The following is a 17,131-nucleotide window of genomic DNA, read 5'->3' on the forward strand; positions in this document are numbered from 1 at the left end:
TTTTATTTAGCCATGGCGTTGTAAGTTTATTTTCGACTAATGAGTTTGAATTTTTCTTTTATATCTTTCGCCTCTGAAAATCTTATTACATTTGTACATAACCATAACTCATAATACCCTCTGAACTACTCCCTTCCCATAGAAAGATCCATGCTATGGTGTATAACTTTGGTGTACGTGATCTTATTAGTTACATAGTGTGCTAGCAAAATGAACTAATATATGATTTCTTCTCGTCCCTAGTATGCCTAACATATGTTCTACTAAAATTTAAACAACCAATAATAACTATTCAGTCAAATTGTAAAATTTACAAAATACAGTTGTATTGTTAAGCCTCGGTCACACCTTACCGGATAGCACGAACGGACGCCTAACGGATGAAAATAAAAGTTGTCCGTTGACAAAATTGTTATCCGTTGGGAGTCCGTTGAGGTACTGACCGGATAAAACGGACGTGTAACGGATGCATAACGGACACACACCAGATATGTAACGTACGAGAAACGAACACGTACCGGACAGATCGGATGTCGAACGTACATCCAACGGACGAGTACCAGATAAAACGGACACATAACGGAAGCGTACCGGATAAAACGGGTGAACAAGATATACGGAAAAATCAAAGGCGACAATAATAATACATGTAAATCGCGTAAATATTCAAAATGTTTCTGTGTAACTGGTTTTGGTTTGTTCTTCAAAATTCCGCCAAAGGGCAGTGTCTGGCCTGAAAATGAACTGCTTGATTGTGTTGACGTGCCTATACTCTAAGATCGATTATGAATAATAAGAATTCATGAACCTTAAGAAATCTGACATACCAATAATTGGCATTTCTGACGCGATATTTTCAATTGGCATTTATCCGTTTCAGATCCGTTCATCATCCGTTTTATCCGTTTTACGTCCGTTTCTCATCCGTTCAACATCCGTTTAATCCGTTAAACGTCCGGTAGATGTCCGTTGGTTAATTTATCTTCCAGACCTCCAACGGATGTATAACGGACACGTAACGGATACAAAACGGAAACGAAACGGACGTCCAACGGACGTTCAACGGACAATTTATCCGTTGGACGTCCGTTCAAAGTTTTGAACATGCTCAAAATTTTCCACCGGACAGAACGGACGTCGACGGATATAACGTACGCTTAACGGACATGCAACGGATATGGACGGACGTCTAACGGATAAGAACGGACGTCTAACGGACATGAACGGATTGAAAAAAAGTTATCCGTTAGGCGTCCGTTCGAGCTATCCGGTAAGGTGTGACCGAGGCTTTAGAATTGAGGGAGGATGTTTTGCATTTCTATCCAATAACGAATGGTGTCTATCCGCTTTTAATAACCTTTGTAAATCATTTTGAGACAATTGATGACCTCACAACGGCAAAAACTCTACCACTTCTCTACATGTATACATCTCCATTCAGAAGCACAAATGATTCCAGTCGACCACTTTGATATACTCACTTATTCATTCATCTAATGTTTGTTGTCTGAAATATTCTATGAACTTTGTGTCACTGGGCGTCTATTCATTAGCCAGCAAATAAGCTAGCTATCTTTAAATTTTGATTATAGTTTTTATAATTTTTTTTATTCTATCTATTTGAGTTTGTCACTATTGCATACCTTGGATTAAGGATTAAGGTTAAACTGGATGCTTTGAAAGGAAAGAAGTGAGGATCTGATATCTCATGCACTTCTAAGATGCTACCGTTTGAGACACTCGAACAAAGTTAATCTTCAAAGACGTTATTTCTTTCCGAATTTGTTCACCCCTTGTCACCAAGTAGCTAAGTAGCATCTGTGTTTTATAGCTAACTCCTCAATTGAAATAAATAACTAATTTGTTTTGCTCAAACGACGCCACTGACGAAAAAATTTCATTGCAGACTTTGCATTTCTGATATTTACTGAACTGAAATATTTATTTTAGTAAAGGAACTTCCCCAAAGATGTGGTCAAACGACACAAAAAGCGTGTATAGACCATGTAGACTTAGCATACGACTTTTGGCAAAGGGCAGTTCAAATTCATATGAACGATTCTCTTAGATACATTGCATAACACTACTTATAAAACTCTGTCTTGAGATCAGACGCACACGGCAAATTTACTTAAAAAAATCTCCCGCTGAAAAAAGGTGAAAGTCGAACAATGAAATAAAAAAATTTGGTTAAAATGAGACAAAGAAATAAATTACGTTTAGTTCGTTACACAAAATGACCACCAGACATATTACACAATTTGTTTCAATAAACTGAATATTGATGTCAGACGATTCTCATTGAACTCTTTATATTTTAATAAAGTTAAAATTGTTTAAGAAGTCAATGTATGATACAATGTAAACTTAGGGTTATTTTCTGCATATGGACACTATTGAAAATCTTACTATTTTAAATTGTAGATATAATAAACGATGTTCTAAATGGAGATTTTGATATAAGTACTCGTTATATGGAAGTAAGTACAAAAACTTGGACAAAGAAAGACAAATATTATTCTCTTTAGTTTATTATAATTTAAGAATGAACAAGGATAAGGAAAAAACAAATTTTTAATAAATGAATTCAACAAATGTAATAAATTATAATTTGTTTTTTTATGTTAGAACCTCGTGCATATTTATGTTTGTAAGATAAATATGAAGATGTTGTATGCCAATGAGACAACTATCCAGCAGAGACCAACAGACGAGAATGTAAGAAATTATATATAACCGTACTGCCCTCAACAATGAGCAAAACCCAAACCGAATAATAAGCCCCAACATTGAAAAATATAAAACAATTTAAACGAAAAAACAAATGGTCGGATTTCATCGAAAGTAATTAACGTTACCGAAAACAAACGTGGCAGACAATAATAATAAAAAAAAAAAAACAACTGAATAATAGGGTTCTGGAGGTTTTGACTATGTCAATACATAGAAATTCTAATTCTGGATCTAAATTATAAACTACCTGGCAGCAAAAAGTAAAGAAATAACTTAGCAAACCATGTTTGTCTAGGGTCAGGGTAGTGTGACAGAACTTAGTACACAGTCTGAGCTACCACCCAAAAACCTCATGCCTTTAATATCAGTCATTAGTATATTTATCGATATTATGTAAAACTTCTAGGGTATTGAGTTGTCTATATATTCGTCCCTGTTTTTCAAATTGAGCAACCGTGAGAGATGTCGGTTTGCATTTTCACAATTATACAATTACACAGCTTTCTACAAATTCAAAAGGCTTTGCAACACATCATTGAAGAGCCTGGACTGTGTCTGGTCTGTTGAAAAAACAAAATTTCTGCCATACCCACTTCTCCCAGTGACAGTCCAAACAGACTTTCGTTATGCCGGTTGACTTACTTATTAGAACGAACATATTAGATTTATTGTTTTTGTTTGCGTACTGAATGTGTAATATTTTCAAATAAACATTAAGAGAAAAAATATAAATCAATAGATCCTGATGTAAAGCTAGGTATGTGATGTTGTGGAAGATTAAAAAGAATGAAACCAAAAACCGTAAGGCCATACTAAAGGGCATTTAAGCCTGATATTTGGAATAAAAGATGAAGATGAAGTTTTTGAAAAATATGATAATTCATTGAAGTTATACAATTTATTTCATAGAATCACATTTTCACATGTGATTGAAAGAATCACATTTTGTAGAAAGAATCGCAACTATAAAATATTGTTGTTTAATTTAAGCTTATAGACGTAGTTACGGGGTTTGCTGTATGTTTCGTAATTGGACTGTTGTTTGTCATCTTTTTCCCGCTATGTGGATGTTGTTTCTGTTGCTGTCGCTGTTGTGGAAATTGTGGAGGAGATCTGAAATACGTAAGTTTAAAGAACTAACAATATTACAATATTTTTAATTCATAATATATAAATGTAATACCAGAAAAAAAAGAAAAAAAAGAATCGGCTGTTTATTAGTCGGTTATTGGTCCTCATATTTTAAATGAATTCATGATGTACGCCACAAACTAACTTATTCATGAACATATTCCAAACAGCTATAATCTTCATAGATTTTAATACTTTACATTGTTTATCTTTCTGTTTTTTTTATTTACTTTTTGATAAGTTAAGTTCTCTATATCTCATTTCATTTTTTATGCCCTACCTACGATAGTAGAGGGTCATTATGTTTTCTGGTCTGTGCGTCCGTCCGTCTGTTCGTCCGTCCGTTCGTTCGTCCGTTCATCCCACTTCAAGTTAAAGTTTTTGGTCAAGGTAGGTTTTGATGAAGTTAAAGTCCAATCAACTTGAAACTTTGTACAAATGTTCCCTATGATATGATCTTTCTAATTTTAATGTCAAATTATAGTTTTGACCCAAATTTCATGGTCCACTGAACATAGAAATGATAGTGCAAGTTTCAGGTTAAAGTTTTTGGTCACGGTAGTTTTGGATGAAGTTTAAGTCCAATCAACTTGAAACTTAGTTCCCTATGATATGATCTTTCTAATTTTAATGCCAAATTAGAGTTTTTACCCCAATTCATGGTCCACTAAACATAGAAAATGATAGTGCGAGTGGGGCATCCGTGTACTATGACACATTCTTGTTTTTTTTATTGTAAAATTGCAAATCATTTCAATATGACTAAGTATTGATTGTTCTTTACATAGGTATATTGCGTCTAGTAGTTAATAACATAACATTTGATATTTCTTAGACAGCATTGCATCCTATTTGTTTTTGGTCCATTTGTTTTAGTGTAAACTTTAAAAATATTAAAACTATTACTTGCTTCTAGCTCTGCACTTCCTTCGTCGGAGATAAGAACGCAAGCAGATGTATTTTAGTCATGTTTTGAAATAAAAATAGCCAATATTACTAAAAACAATATTCCTTTTAAATAACATTTACCATAGTTAAAAATTCCCAACATAAAGGTATATTTAAATATTTCAATGTATTATAAATAAATATTTAAGATTAAGATTGTCTGTTTATTAAAGGAATTAACTTTTTGAAAACTATCAAATCCACCACGCGTCGGCAAAATTAATAAGAGTTTATAAACTATCTTGTTTTCTTAAGGCAATATCAATGTGACAATACAAAAAGTTAAAGATCGTCCGATTCAATACCTTTACTATAGTCGGTCATCATGACAAACGTTCTTCAGCTTACAGTGTATTTTATCACAATTCTCAAGTTTTCAGATTGGGGAAGATGTTTCTCATTGTATATAGTTTTAATATATTTACCCAGGAAGAAGACCCTAATGAAGACTGTAAGAGAATGGGATTTGCACAAGCACTGTTTATAATGTCACTCCTCTTGGCGTAAGTAAAGAAGATCAGTGTCCACATTGCTTTATCCAGTAAAATAAAATCATTGAAATAAAACTGTTCATGCTGACAGTATCATATACAATTTTAGTAATGGGGAAAAAAATCCAGAAAAAATTCAGGTCAGAAAAATCTTTTCAGGGATCTTGTAAAATGAAACGTTTGAAACAAATAAATAATTTGGAATTATATTTTTTTTAAATGTGCGAGAGGACATGCGTGTAAACGTCAATGAGACACACAAACTCGAATTTAGATGTACACATACCATCATCAACATCTATAAACTAGTATCTTTATAGTCGACCATACGGTTAAGGATTAATCTCAGCCGTACGGATGCATATAATTGCTTACATCCATGGAATTTATTTGAACTTTGGTGGATAGATGTGTCAATGGCAATCAACCATATCTCCTTATTTTTTTTATAAAAATTAATCAAATTTTAAATCACAACTATTTACATACTGTTACCAACATGAGTTAAGAAATGTACATTAAGTGATATAGAACGAAGCAATATTCGTACCATACACGATGAATGATTATGCCATGGTAGCATACATATGTCATTTCTTTAAGTAGAAAGTAGTCATACATTTTGTTTCCATTTCATATTTGCGTAGCGGATTTAAAAAAAAAAAAGTGTTCAACACATTTTTGAGGTTACTTCGAATAGACAGAAAAAAAATTAGTCATTCCTTATAAATTAATTTTACACTTTCAGGACGTCAGCAGCATGTGTATACATAACCAATGACAACTTTACTGTAGCCATTAAATATGCAGATACGTCTATTGCTGACAACTTAGATGATGTCAACACATATATAAACAATACTATTATGGTAATTATTTTCCATTTTTTGTGTGAATATTATATTAAAACTACTATTGATATTCCACGTGGATATCATAGATGGTGTACACAGCGCTGTTAGTAATGTCTTTTGCAGTTCTTTGATGTTAATGCGTTAAGGTAATAACTTGTCATCTTAATGTTCCCTGATATAAATATGTTATTCTCTCTTCTCTATCAAGATTGTTCAAATGCAGATTCTACGGTCATTGCGATATGATCCTCAAATCTAACAAATATGAACAGGTTATATTCATTAAACTATTTTGATTCTTATTTCAAAGCAACACTCTGGTATAATCTTTATTTTGTCTAATGATCCAAAGTGCGTTCAAATCTCACAATCCGACAATCATTCATCTTTTTAATTGGTATCTTTTACCAGTTTCATTTGCAAAAATCGGTAGACTTGAATACTGTTTTCCTATTTGTGTTTCATCGTCATTTGCAGGCTATCCGATACTTATTAACTTTGCTGGTCGAATGCTTGTCTTGGGCTCTTGAAAATGTCAAATACCCTGCATTGTGTTTGTTAGTATGCTTCAGAAGCAACTTTTTTTTAACGATATTACAGCAGAAGGCATCGAGTGTGTAGTTAAAGGTAATATCTTTGGTTAGCTTGCTTGTAAGCTGAACCATGAAGTCATTATTAGGTTAGGTAAATTACCCTCCTCTAAGAGGAGACCAGTTCGACAGATAAACAATCTATCTGCCTGTATGACTAGATTACTCTGAAATTAGGGTAGTGTACCTAACCAAATAATGACTGCACGGTTCAGCTAACAAACAAGCTAACCAAAGATTGTACCTTTACCTAAACATCAAATATATTTTTGTCAGCTAATGTTCCTTGACACAGATAACAACGAGAAAACCTTGTATAAATGACCAAGATTAAAGAGTCTGAGCTATGTTTGCTGTTAATAAAATACAAGTTGAGTAAAATGTCATTTATTCAGAAATTAATTTAAAATGCAACTTACATCTTAACAATTATAATAGTACTGCATAAATGACAATGACTTTAATAAGCAAAGGTGGGGTTGAAAAAGTGCCACAAATCCCAAGAGGGATCCCCAACCGAGGACTCTGTATTCAACTTAGGAACTCCAGAATTAGAAAATTGAGCAAGCCATGTTGACCTCAATAAAAAACACCCAAAATTGAATAAAATATACTCTTTTTAACTTTAGCATTTCAGTAAAAGTGAAGAGCAAACCATGTTGACCTCTACAAAAATAATAACACATATTATAAACAAAACAAAACAAAAAAGAAATGATATATAAGTATACAAAATAATCATTGATAATTAAACTTGTAAGGAAAGGTAAAGCAAGCCATGTTGACCTCTACCAACCCAATAAATACCATTACATATAGTAAATTGTAAATGGACCCTTAACTCTGCCTGCTTCAATCTCTTTATTCAGTTTCGATTGCACAACATGATAATTTTCCCTTGCACTTTTATGATTTGGAGGGAAAGTCTCCTTATTAAGAGATGTAGAAAAACAAGAATTAATTGAAAATCCAAAAGAAAAACCATTAATCAATTTATCTTTCAACTGGGTTTCATAACCTACTAAAAATGTTCCAAATTTTCAACCTTTATTGGTGTTGGAAGTTTTGACAAAGTTTGCCTGTTTTCCTTTTTGCTCTGGACATGTAAGGGTACAGTGTTTCTTGCTGCAGTGTACAGATTGGTGTTTGAGTTTACAAAACTTTGCTGTGCATTCCCCTGATTTACAGAAGGCCCAGCAATAGCCATTTGGGAATTGATACTGATGCTGGGCCCTCCTTTGAAAAGAATTTGGGCCTGAGTTTGAGGTTTTAGCATACGACTTCTTATTGACCTGAAAAATCAGATTGTCTTTCATATAAAGCAGCAGATCGCCAAAGTTCATCATTGATTTGATCCCATTGTAACCCTAAAATTTGTCTTATCTTTCTAAATTTCTCATCATATACTTTAGCGGCTTGGAAACCCAAGGACTTGCATAATGACCGTACATTAAAACCATATTTAATCAATGCTCTAGCCGACCTCAAATTCTTTTCAAGATATATAGACATAAATATGTCAAAAGCATTTGTCCATTGGTGAATGGACAAAAGCTCTTTGTTAGACTTCCTATTTGAAATTGTTATATTCAAATTCTCAAATAATGTTGATTCATTACATGTATCATCAATGTTAGAAGGTAATAATAAAGCAAAATTTACATAATTATCACACCAAACATCAGATTTAACCTTACTGCTGACATGATAGTCTAAAGGTATAGAATGTCTCAACATGTCACAAGCATAAGGATTCTCGGCATACGAGTTAGAGTTTAACAGCTCACCATCAGAAGACGTGTTAATATTAGGATCTGAAGACAATGGCGGTTGGAAGACAGCTAACATTTGTCCCTGAGAGTCATTATTTGATGAATTTTCTGGTTGTGTGGATGATGACGACAACATACCAGTTAAGTCATTAATTGGAACTGCTGTATTGTCTTTTACCATTTGCACGCCGGAACTTTCAAACTTTCGGAATAAGGCATCAGCAATGTCATTTGCTGTTGGAACAGACGGCTGTTCAGTAATTGTTTCAGGAACAGCTCGTCTGGTCTTGCGTCTCCGCACTGGTGGCCTGTATAGTGGTGGTATCTCACTTTGTTCCTCCACTAAATTTGGAACATCTTCTTCAATGCTTTGAGGAGCAGCCTTTCTTCTTGTTCGGCTCTTCTGCTTTGGCATTTTGCTATAAAAACATAAAAAAAAAAAAAAAAAAAAAATAAAAATAGAAATCCTGTATATCACAGAACTTTAAGAATGTTACTACAAATGGAAATAAGTATAATTTTTAAACCAAAATGCTTGTCAATAAAATTAACATAGTTGATATGATGATATATCTAGCAAAATGTACTCATGTTAAAAGTTAAGTTTTACTATGATACATGTATGCTAATTATTACTCCAAAACCAATTTTATAAAACCAACCAATATGAATAAAATTCTTTAATAGTACCAAAATCGATCCCTATTGTGACACAACCATAATAGAGAAAGACATGATTTATTCTCTGATTAAATAATTAACCTAATAATATACTAAAATAAAAGTATATAAACCATGATTATGGATAATCAATATTTAAATATAAAAAGAGACATATTATATTATATAACTCTGATATAAATGATGTAACCAACCATAATTATTTACATTTATTTACCAGTTAAGATCCACTTCCATCATAGTTATATTGCAAGTGATAATAAGATTGTCTAACTTATTTACATTTATATATTTAGCAATTTCAATATGTGGCAGTTGGCATGTACACTATTGTAAGCGATTCCATAACAGCTGATATAACTGGTACGTACATATATATCCATAAACCTGAACTACATATAACTTAAAAGTGAAAACGTTTTAAATTATTTAAAGTTAAAACTGAGTACTTTGTGTACGCATGAAACCGAGAAAACACCAATCATAAATAAAATAGTACATTTTGTTTTTGCAGGTATTGGGAAGGTAATGTCGGATGCAGTTCAAGCAAATTTAAACATAACCCCAGTCATAACGGCTGTGACGGATCTGGATACATGTGAGTTGACTAAGCATAAATTAACAAAATCTAAGAATGATAACATTTAAATCTTTGTAAAATTTTCATGATCCGTTGTTTGAAGGTTTTAAGTAGAAGTTAATAAACCTATAACACATTGCTTATTGAGAATCTGTTTTCTAGCATTCATTTAAAGTATGCTGCCACTTGATCTATGTTTATGAATTATAGTAACACATATTGGTTTCATAAATCAAGTTTACCTAACCATCTTCTATGACTCCTGGAATTTTTAAATAAAATTTCCTTTAATACTTCCTTTCGTTACATATCAACATTTTGTAATCTTTGTACATTGAATCCTGTTAAATCGCATGATGCTATCATGGTAGCGTGCTTACCGTGAGTACAGGAGGGCATTGATTTGACTCATGCCAAGGACAAACCAAAGACCAGGAATTTGGAATACGTTGCTTCTCTGATTTGGACGCGGCTAGGAACTAAGACGAAAGATTGGTCGACTCGGAGTCAGAGTAACGTTCGGGGTGGGTTGGTCGCCGATTTTAACGTATGAACTAGTGAGGAACAAAAACTCGACTATGCTTGTCCAGTTTACAGCAGATTTCAAATATATATCACTTGATACCAAGTCAGAAATATTACAGTTGTTGTCCATTCGTTTGATGTGTTTTATCTTTTGATTTTGCCATTTGATTAGGGACTTTCCGTTTTGAATTTTTCTCGGAGCTCAGTATTTTTGTGATTTTACTTTTTTTGAACATGTTCTCGTACTGATATGCATGTAATAATTGCAACTGAACGATATAAACCAATCATCATCGGAATCTTCATCGCAACTCAATACCGCATGCCAATTTTTACCTTAGGTTGCATTGGTCGCTAATTTAAAACGATTGATTACAGATTTTGAGAAGTTTTCGTAAGGATGAGGCAATATGTACGTGCAAATGTTGCGAATATTTATAAAAATTTGGATCAATGCGAAAACAATTACCTAATGTCTTTATAATAAAGTATTGTTTAAGAAGATAATTTTGAACTATTTTAGCATTGCAAGCAATAAAAACAGCGCTGGACCAATCTGTTACCGACATTACAGCTTTACAGTCAGCTGCCAATACGCTGACGACAGATCTCAATGCTCTGTCATCGGATATTGGCACTACAAAATCTAGTTGTTCCTCAGACTGTACACCTACAACAGCTTGTGATGGATTTGACGAAACAGCACTGGTAGTATCAGCGGATTTCAGTACTGTAAGTTATGCACATACTAGTATATAAAGTTTGTTCAGACGAGGTGGATGAGTGGTCAAGAACGACGGACACAGAGCAGCCGGTGTTGTCTCTATATCCCAAAATAATTAGTTCGAATTCCGGCGAGGAAAAAACAAAACATTTGCAGATTTAACATTGTTGTACTAATATTAAAAGTATTTCAAAATATAAAATGTGTTTTGAGCCATATATCATCTTTACTGGTGATCCAATGGATGGATCTGTCGTAGAGTTGTCACTTGTTTACGTACTTATAAAACTGTAAATATAGTATTATAAGCTCATTTTAGCCTGCTTTTTTCCATGCCATCATCATTAGCCTCGAATATCATGTATACGACAGTACCAACACTATTAGTAATAGTATCGCAAACGACGAGCTTCGATACTTGCGTCGTAGATAATAATACTTTGATTAAAAAAGAATTTATTTGTACCACCAATATGTCACAAATCTTTTATAAACATACGTGGAAAAAGCTTTCTATATCTTGGATATTTTTGAAATTTAAACCAATACGTTTGCTTCGACTACTTTTTCTTAACTAAGGATTTTAACGCATGATGAATGTTTTATATATAATTTATCATTGATGTGTCTATATGTTTTTTTCTTCAGTTGCCAGATTTAACAAGTGTACAATCATCAATAGACGGCGTTGTTGCTCAAAACCTAACTGGAATAGCACAAACCGTAAGTTCTTTTAACACACCATTTCGTTGACGAATCACGCGTCTGGCTTACTAAATTATTAGTTGTTGGTGTACGTTCCGTCCCAAACACCAGTACAGTAATGAGCATCTGTACACTTGTCTGAAATATCATTGGTACAGTAATTTTCTATAAATTAACTGTTAATGAAATTTTCAAATCATTTTAACTACTAAATTGTTCTACATGCGAAGTAATCTTGGCAAACCTTAACAAACAATTTGTTTTTATTTGTTTTTACACTATTTTGATTTAAGCGCTAACGACGAGTACTTTGAAGAAGAAACAAGCGTCTGATATATAAACCACGTTTACTTTAAATTGTATATCTGCATCTGTAAGACTCTAGTCAAAAATTATAGCTGTTTTTCTTTCACTAGGCACAGTCGCAGTTGGACAACATGGAAACAACCATTGATTCCTCTACTTCGTCAGCTAGATCATGTAAGTATCCTTTAATACTAAAAAATGATTCTACAAAGACCATGACAAATTTTGATAAACTAGATTTTAGTTTAAACATTTTTACGTTCTGTTCCCTCTATGTCAATGACTTTTAATGTCATTCAAATATAAAAATAAGAAGACGTGGAATAATTGAGACCACTTTCAACAAGAGACTAAATGACATAGTTATATGAAGTTTTCTCTAAATTTTACTCATTTTTAAAAATACATGTTATAATCTCAAGTGATCAATAGCTCACAGTAAATACTCTAAATTTGTAAGTGTGATTTCGCGTACATACTTCCATTTGTTTGTTACATTGAACAATGTTGAATAGCATTTACCTATTTTGACAGGAATTTTAAACATTATTATACATTAATGTTCTTTTTCACTAAACAAAGTCTTTTTTCGTGAATTTTGTTTTGTGACCAGTATCATAAACTACTTCCTAAATAAAATAAAACGTTCCGATAGAAAGCTACAGAATTGTGGTTTTTCTTTTTCAGCAATTCAAAGTTCACTGGATAGTTTTAAATCAACACTGAACACGATGGTTGACGATTTTGTGACTCAAGTAAATGGTGTAAGTATATATATAAAATGTGTATATAAGAAGGAAAAGTTAAAGACGGTTCCTGCTTTGCTTTGTAATTCAATCACATTGAAATTCAGACCTGTCGCATCCCCTACATGTTCGTTGTAGTCATATAAACGTAAAGAAATCAATGATTATATCTTAGTAATATATCGCTCTGTTATCTTTCCACGTTTGTCATAATTTTTCATACTATTTCCGGTATTATTCTTAACCGAGAATATTTAACTCTTTTGAAAAGCTCGTTATCTCAGAAATGTCTATGTTATGAAGTAATGTTTCTACTATATTTATAGAATAAAATAACAGTTTACAAATTGTATGCGTCCGAAGTGCTTTTCTAGATTGAATTTCAAAAAGAAAACCCAAAGCTAAATATTTAAAAATCAAGGATGTATAAGAACGAGACAGGTAAATGGCTTTAAAGTGACTGAAAAGGACCTTAAAATAGCAAAATCCTACCAAGAACAACGTTGCTTAAAGAAACAGTTCTTTTGTCCGATCCTGTAAACTATATGGATGGATTTGATGTCTGTTTTTTATGTAAAAAAAATAAAAAAATGAATTATTGATTTCTAAATTGACGGTCACTGAAACAAAGATATAGCTTAATAAATCGAAAATAATGCCTCCAATGATTCTGTTAGCCCAAAGAATCAATGGTTTTGGTTTTGAAATTTAAACAGCGCGATAAATAATGATTTGCTGGATAAGGATAATCCTGGTATAAGCGTATGACACACGTTACATTATGTTATATAATCAACTTTAGATATAAATTAATATTATTGGTAAATTAAAATGACTTTACCTCAAAATCAATCTGAAAATAAAACATAAACCAAGCTTCAATAGATATAAATACTGAGTATTATACATAATTGATAAATCTAGGAAATGAAATAACTATTACGATTCTACACTGTTCATCATATTTGCATCATTATAGCACTACAAAAGTCAAAAAGTCTGAAAAGACCAGTTTTTGTCTTGATTTGCATGAACTTTTACTCGACATTCTCCAAAAGTATGACTTGTGTCTTAATTTTTCTTGACAAATTCTCATTTATATCAAATTTGTATGAAATATACTCGACATATTCTTGACATTCTGAATATAGTCTGAAAATTTCTTGACATATTCTTGACATTTGAATACTGTCTTGAAATTTCTCGACATATTCTCGACATTCTTATTTTTTCTCAGTATGGCTTGACATATTCTGAACATTTTGAATTGTGTCTTAAATTTACTTGACATTTCTGAGTTTTACAAATCATGTCCAATATTCATCATATAACTTTAATCTTTATTTCTCTTTACATAATATACTGTTGTTTTCAGTTACACTTCTTACAACAAAAATGAAAGTTAGACATGTGAAATTTGGTATCTAAATATTTTTACAAATGCATATATGGTATGAAATTTAATGTATAAAATAATTTAAATGTGGGTGTGTTGATTTAAAACAATTTAAATGCGGTTTTTAAAAAAATTACAAATTTTGATTCCTAAAACTCTTATTAATTAAATGATTTTTAAAACCCAATCATACTGTAGACATATTTCATTCTACATTCATAATATTCAAGGTTAATATGGTAAATATTCATTGTACAAAAATGTGGTTTATATAAATAGCAAATTATGATGATATACAAATCATTCATTTAACAGAAGAAACATTTGTGTAATGTCATTTGTTGGAAAATATATAAAGTATTACACATGGACAGGATGTTCCACACCCCAGAATACACGCCACTGTCAAAAAGAAATTACCGATTTACCTGTAATCAGCCATACAACTTATCAGTTGTCGATCATTCCAAAGATTAGAAGAAAATTATTATCTACTCCAGGAATGATAAAAAAAAAGTATTCATAATGGGTCCCATCAATGATTTCTATAGAAATCATTGGTCTTATGAAGTGGATCTCAAACAGACATGCATAATATAGATCTAAACATTTTTTTTCTTTTTAGGAAGGAGTTATCACAAAATTTGTTTGATAAAAAATTATAAAATTCAACACTCAAAATTTGTACAAAAAATGTTTATTGGTTGTTCTAAACATGAATAAGGTTTTTAAATCAAGATGAGAACAAATTCTTTGATCTACACGAAAGCCCTCCCCCCTTTCTGGTCACATTTTTAAACTGCCTTCTAGACACCTATTTTAGTAAAGCAAAAATCTAAATGCTGTTTGTCAGTTACTTCCAAGTGAAAACAATTAATTATGGTACATTTAATAAAAATAAATCAAAATTAAACTACATGGGGTATTATTCAGGGTATTCCAACTTAGGTGCACAAAAAGGGTATCATACTATACCAAATTAATCCTTGATTCTGCAAAGTTTAGTTTAGCCATAATAAAAGGAGTATATAAATGTAATAGAATGTCATAAACAGGTGCAGAATAACTCCAGACACATTTCAGGCGAAATTTATACTGTTGAGATAGTAACAAGACATATTTAAGACTGTCAAAAATGTGTCGAGACATATTCAGACATTATTTAGAATGTCAAGAATACGTCAAGACACATTCAGACATTATTAAGAATGTCAAGAATATGTCAAGACAGATCGAGACAAATTCAAGACAGTCAAGAATTGGTCGAGACTAATCCAGACTCTTATCAGATGATACAGGAAGTGTCGAGAAATTTTAAGACAATATTCATACTGTCAAGACACTTGTCAAGAAAAATCAAGAACCTTATTAGACAAATCAATACTATGTTCAGAATTTTTAAAAATTATTCATACAAGAATGTCGAGTAAAAATTCATGCAAATTCAGACAAAAACTGGTCTTTTCAGACTTTTTGACTTTTGTAGTGTAGGTAATTATGGACTTGTATATATTTATATAATTCTTTTTCTTTTGTCTGATTTAAAAGGCCATAGATACATATTCACTGAAAACGGAGATTGGCAAATTTTTCCAGTCTGCAATAGATTACGACGTATACAGGTTAGTTGCAACATGAGAGCGTCTATATAAATAAAGACAACAGTAGTATACCGCTATTCGAAAGTCATAAACCGATTGAGAGAAAACAAATCCCGGTTACAAACTAAAACTGTTGGAAACATATCAATTATAAGAGAAAAACAACAAAACAACAAATACACTAAAGTGCAACAAAACACCAAACGACAATGTAACACACACAGCAACAAACTATAAGATAACAAATGCCATTTTATACCATATTCTTGAAATACAGAAATAAAAAAAACCAAATATATCTGAAGAGACACATTTGTATTCTAAGTGCAAGGCTCATAATATAAAAGTTGTTAAATCCATGAAAGGACAAGGTATGAGAAGAGGCATATTTGGCCTCCCTTTTTCCCGATTTGAGAAACTTTTATGTTGAAACCCATCCTGCATGTGAAATGACCTATAGTATCTGTTCTTAAACGTATCACCTTATTTTGTTGAATCATGTACTCAGTTTCTGCAAAAAGAGACCTCAAAAGGGCCATATATAAGAGTTATAAATAAACTGTATTTGTCGAAATAATTCCTAACGCTTAGTGTAAAATATCAAAAAATATAATGTCTACCCATCTTCAAATGAGAATAGAGTATGACATGAAGGAATTATTTCTTAAATTGAATACTGTTTTACATTTTTACAAATTAACATAAAATAAAAAAAAAATCTTCAACGATATACGTGTTTCTATTTTTGACATCATCTAGTTTATGAAAATATTTTCCTTCTCCGATTGATTGTGTCTTTTCACCTGCAGATCATCAGATCTTTTAAAAACAACGTTGTTTATCATTTTAAAAACAAATACGATTACAAATGCTTAACGTAAATAAAATAATTGAAAAAAAATCAATGTTTTATGCAGTTCTGCTTATACATACAAATATCAAACATAACATTCTTATATATCATATTCAGTCCTGAACATTGTCGGAAAATGTGGAATATATTTATCAAACACAGAGAAAAGCAGGTCTTCCAGTTTTTCTTGTTTTCGAATTCATATGTTTCTGTTGAATATTTTTCATTTGTGCAATTAAAAGAAAGAATACTGTTTAGCTACTCGTAAACCTTTTCAAGAGAATATATTTTGTTTAATTTGTTTTCCAGATGCATATTGATTATTTTATTTGTTTTTTAGACAATATTTTGGTTACGGATTGATGGGATTATTCTCTTTTATACCACTGTTAATGATTGGTGGAATTATGTGCGGTTGTTGCTGTGGTGATGCTGAAGCCAAACCATCAGAGAGACCATGCTGTTCAAGTTGTGGAGGATGCCTTATGATGCTGT

At 31.9% G+C, this 17,131-nt stretch overlaps 1 protein-coding gene across 3 annotated transcripts in view; it reads left to right on the top strand.

Moving 5' to 3' along the window:
* LOC143071982 (prominin-1-A-like) overlaps positions 1-17,131 on the top strand; it is a 31,251-nt gene that overhangs the window by 513 nt on the left and 13,607 nt on the right. For all 3 annotated transcript variants that reach the window (XM_076246716.1, XM_076246717.1, XM_076246718.1), the window contains exons 2-13: positions 2,425-2,480; positions 3,724-3,855; positions 5,242-5,315; positions 6,052-6,172; positions 9,497-9,563; positions 9,715-9,798; positions 10,829-11,037; positions 11,678-11,752; positions 12,151-12,214; positions 12,728-12,804; positions 15,731-15,804; positions 16,977-17,129. In XM_076246716.1, the coding sequence (XP_076102831.1) occupies positions 2,425-2,480; positions 3,724-3,855; positions 5,242-5,315; positions 6,052-6,172; positions 9,497-9,563; positions 9,715-9,798; positions 10,829-11,037; positions 11,678-11,752; positions 12,151-12,214; positions 12,728-12,804; positions 15,731-15,804; positions 16,977-17,129 (1,186 nt within the window). The remainder of the gene's footprint in view (positions 1-2,424; positions 2,481-3,723; positions 3,856-5,241; positions 5,316-6,051; positions 6,173-9,496; positions 9,564-9,714; positions 9,799-10,828; positions 11,038-11,677; positions 11,753-12,150; positions 12,215-12,727; positions 12,805-15,730; positions 15,805-16,976; positions 17,130-17,131) is intronic.

Source organism: Mytilus galloprovincialis, chromosome 4, assembly GCF_965363235.1.
Source record: "Mytilus galloprovincialis chromosome 4, xbMytGall1.hap1.1, whole genome shotgun sequence".
Taxonomy (NCBI): Eukaryota; Metazoa; Mollusca; class Bivalvia; order Mytilida; family Mytilidae; genus Mytilus; species Mytilus galloprovincialis.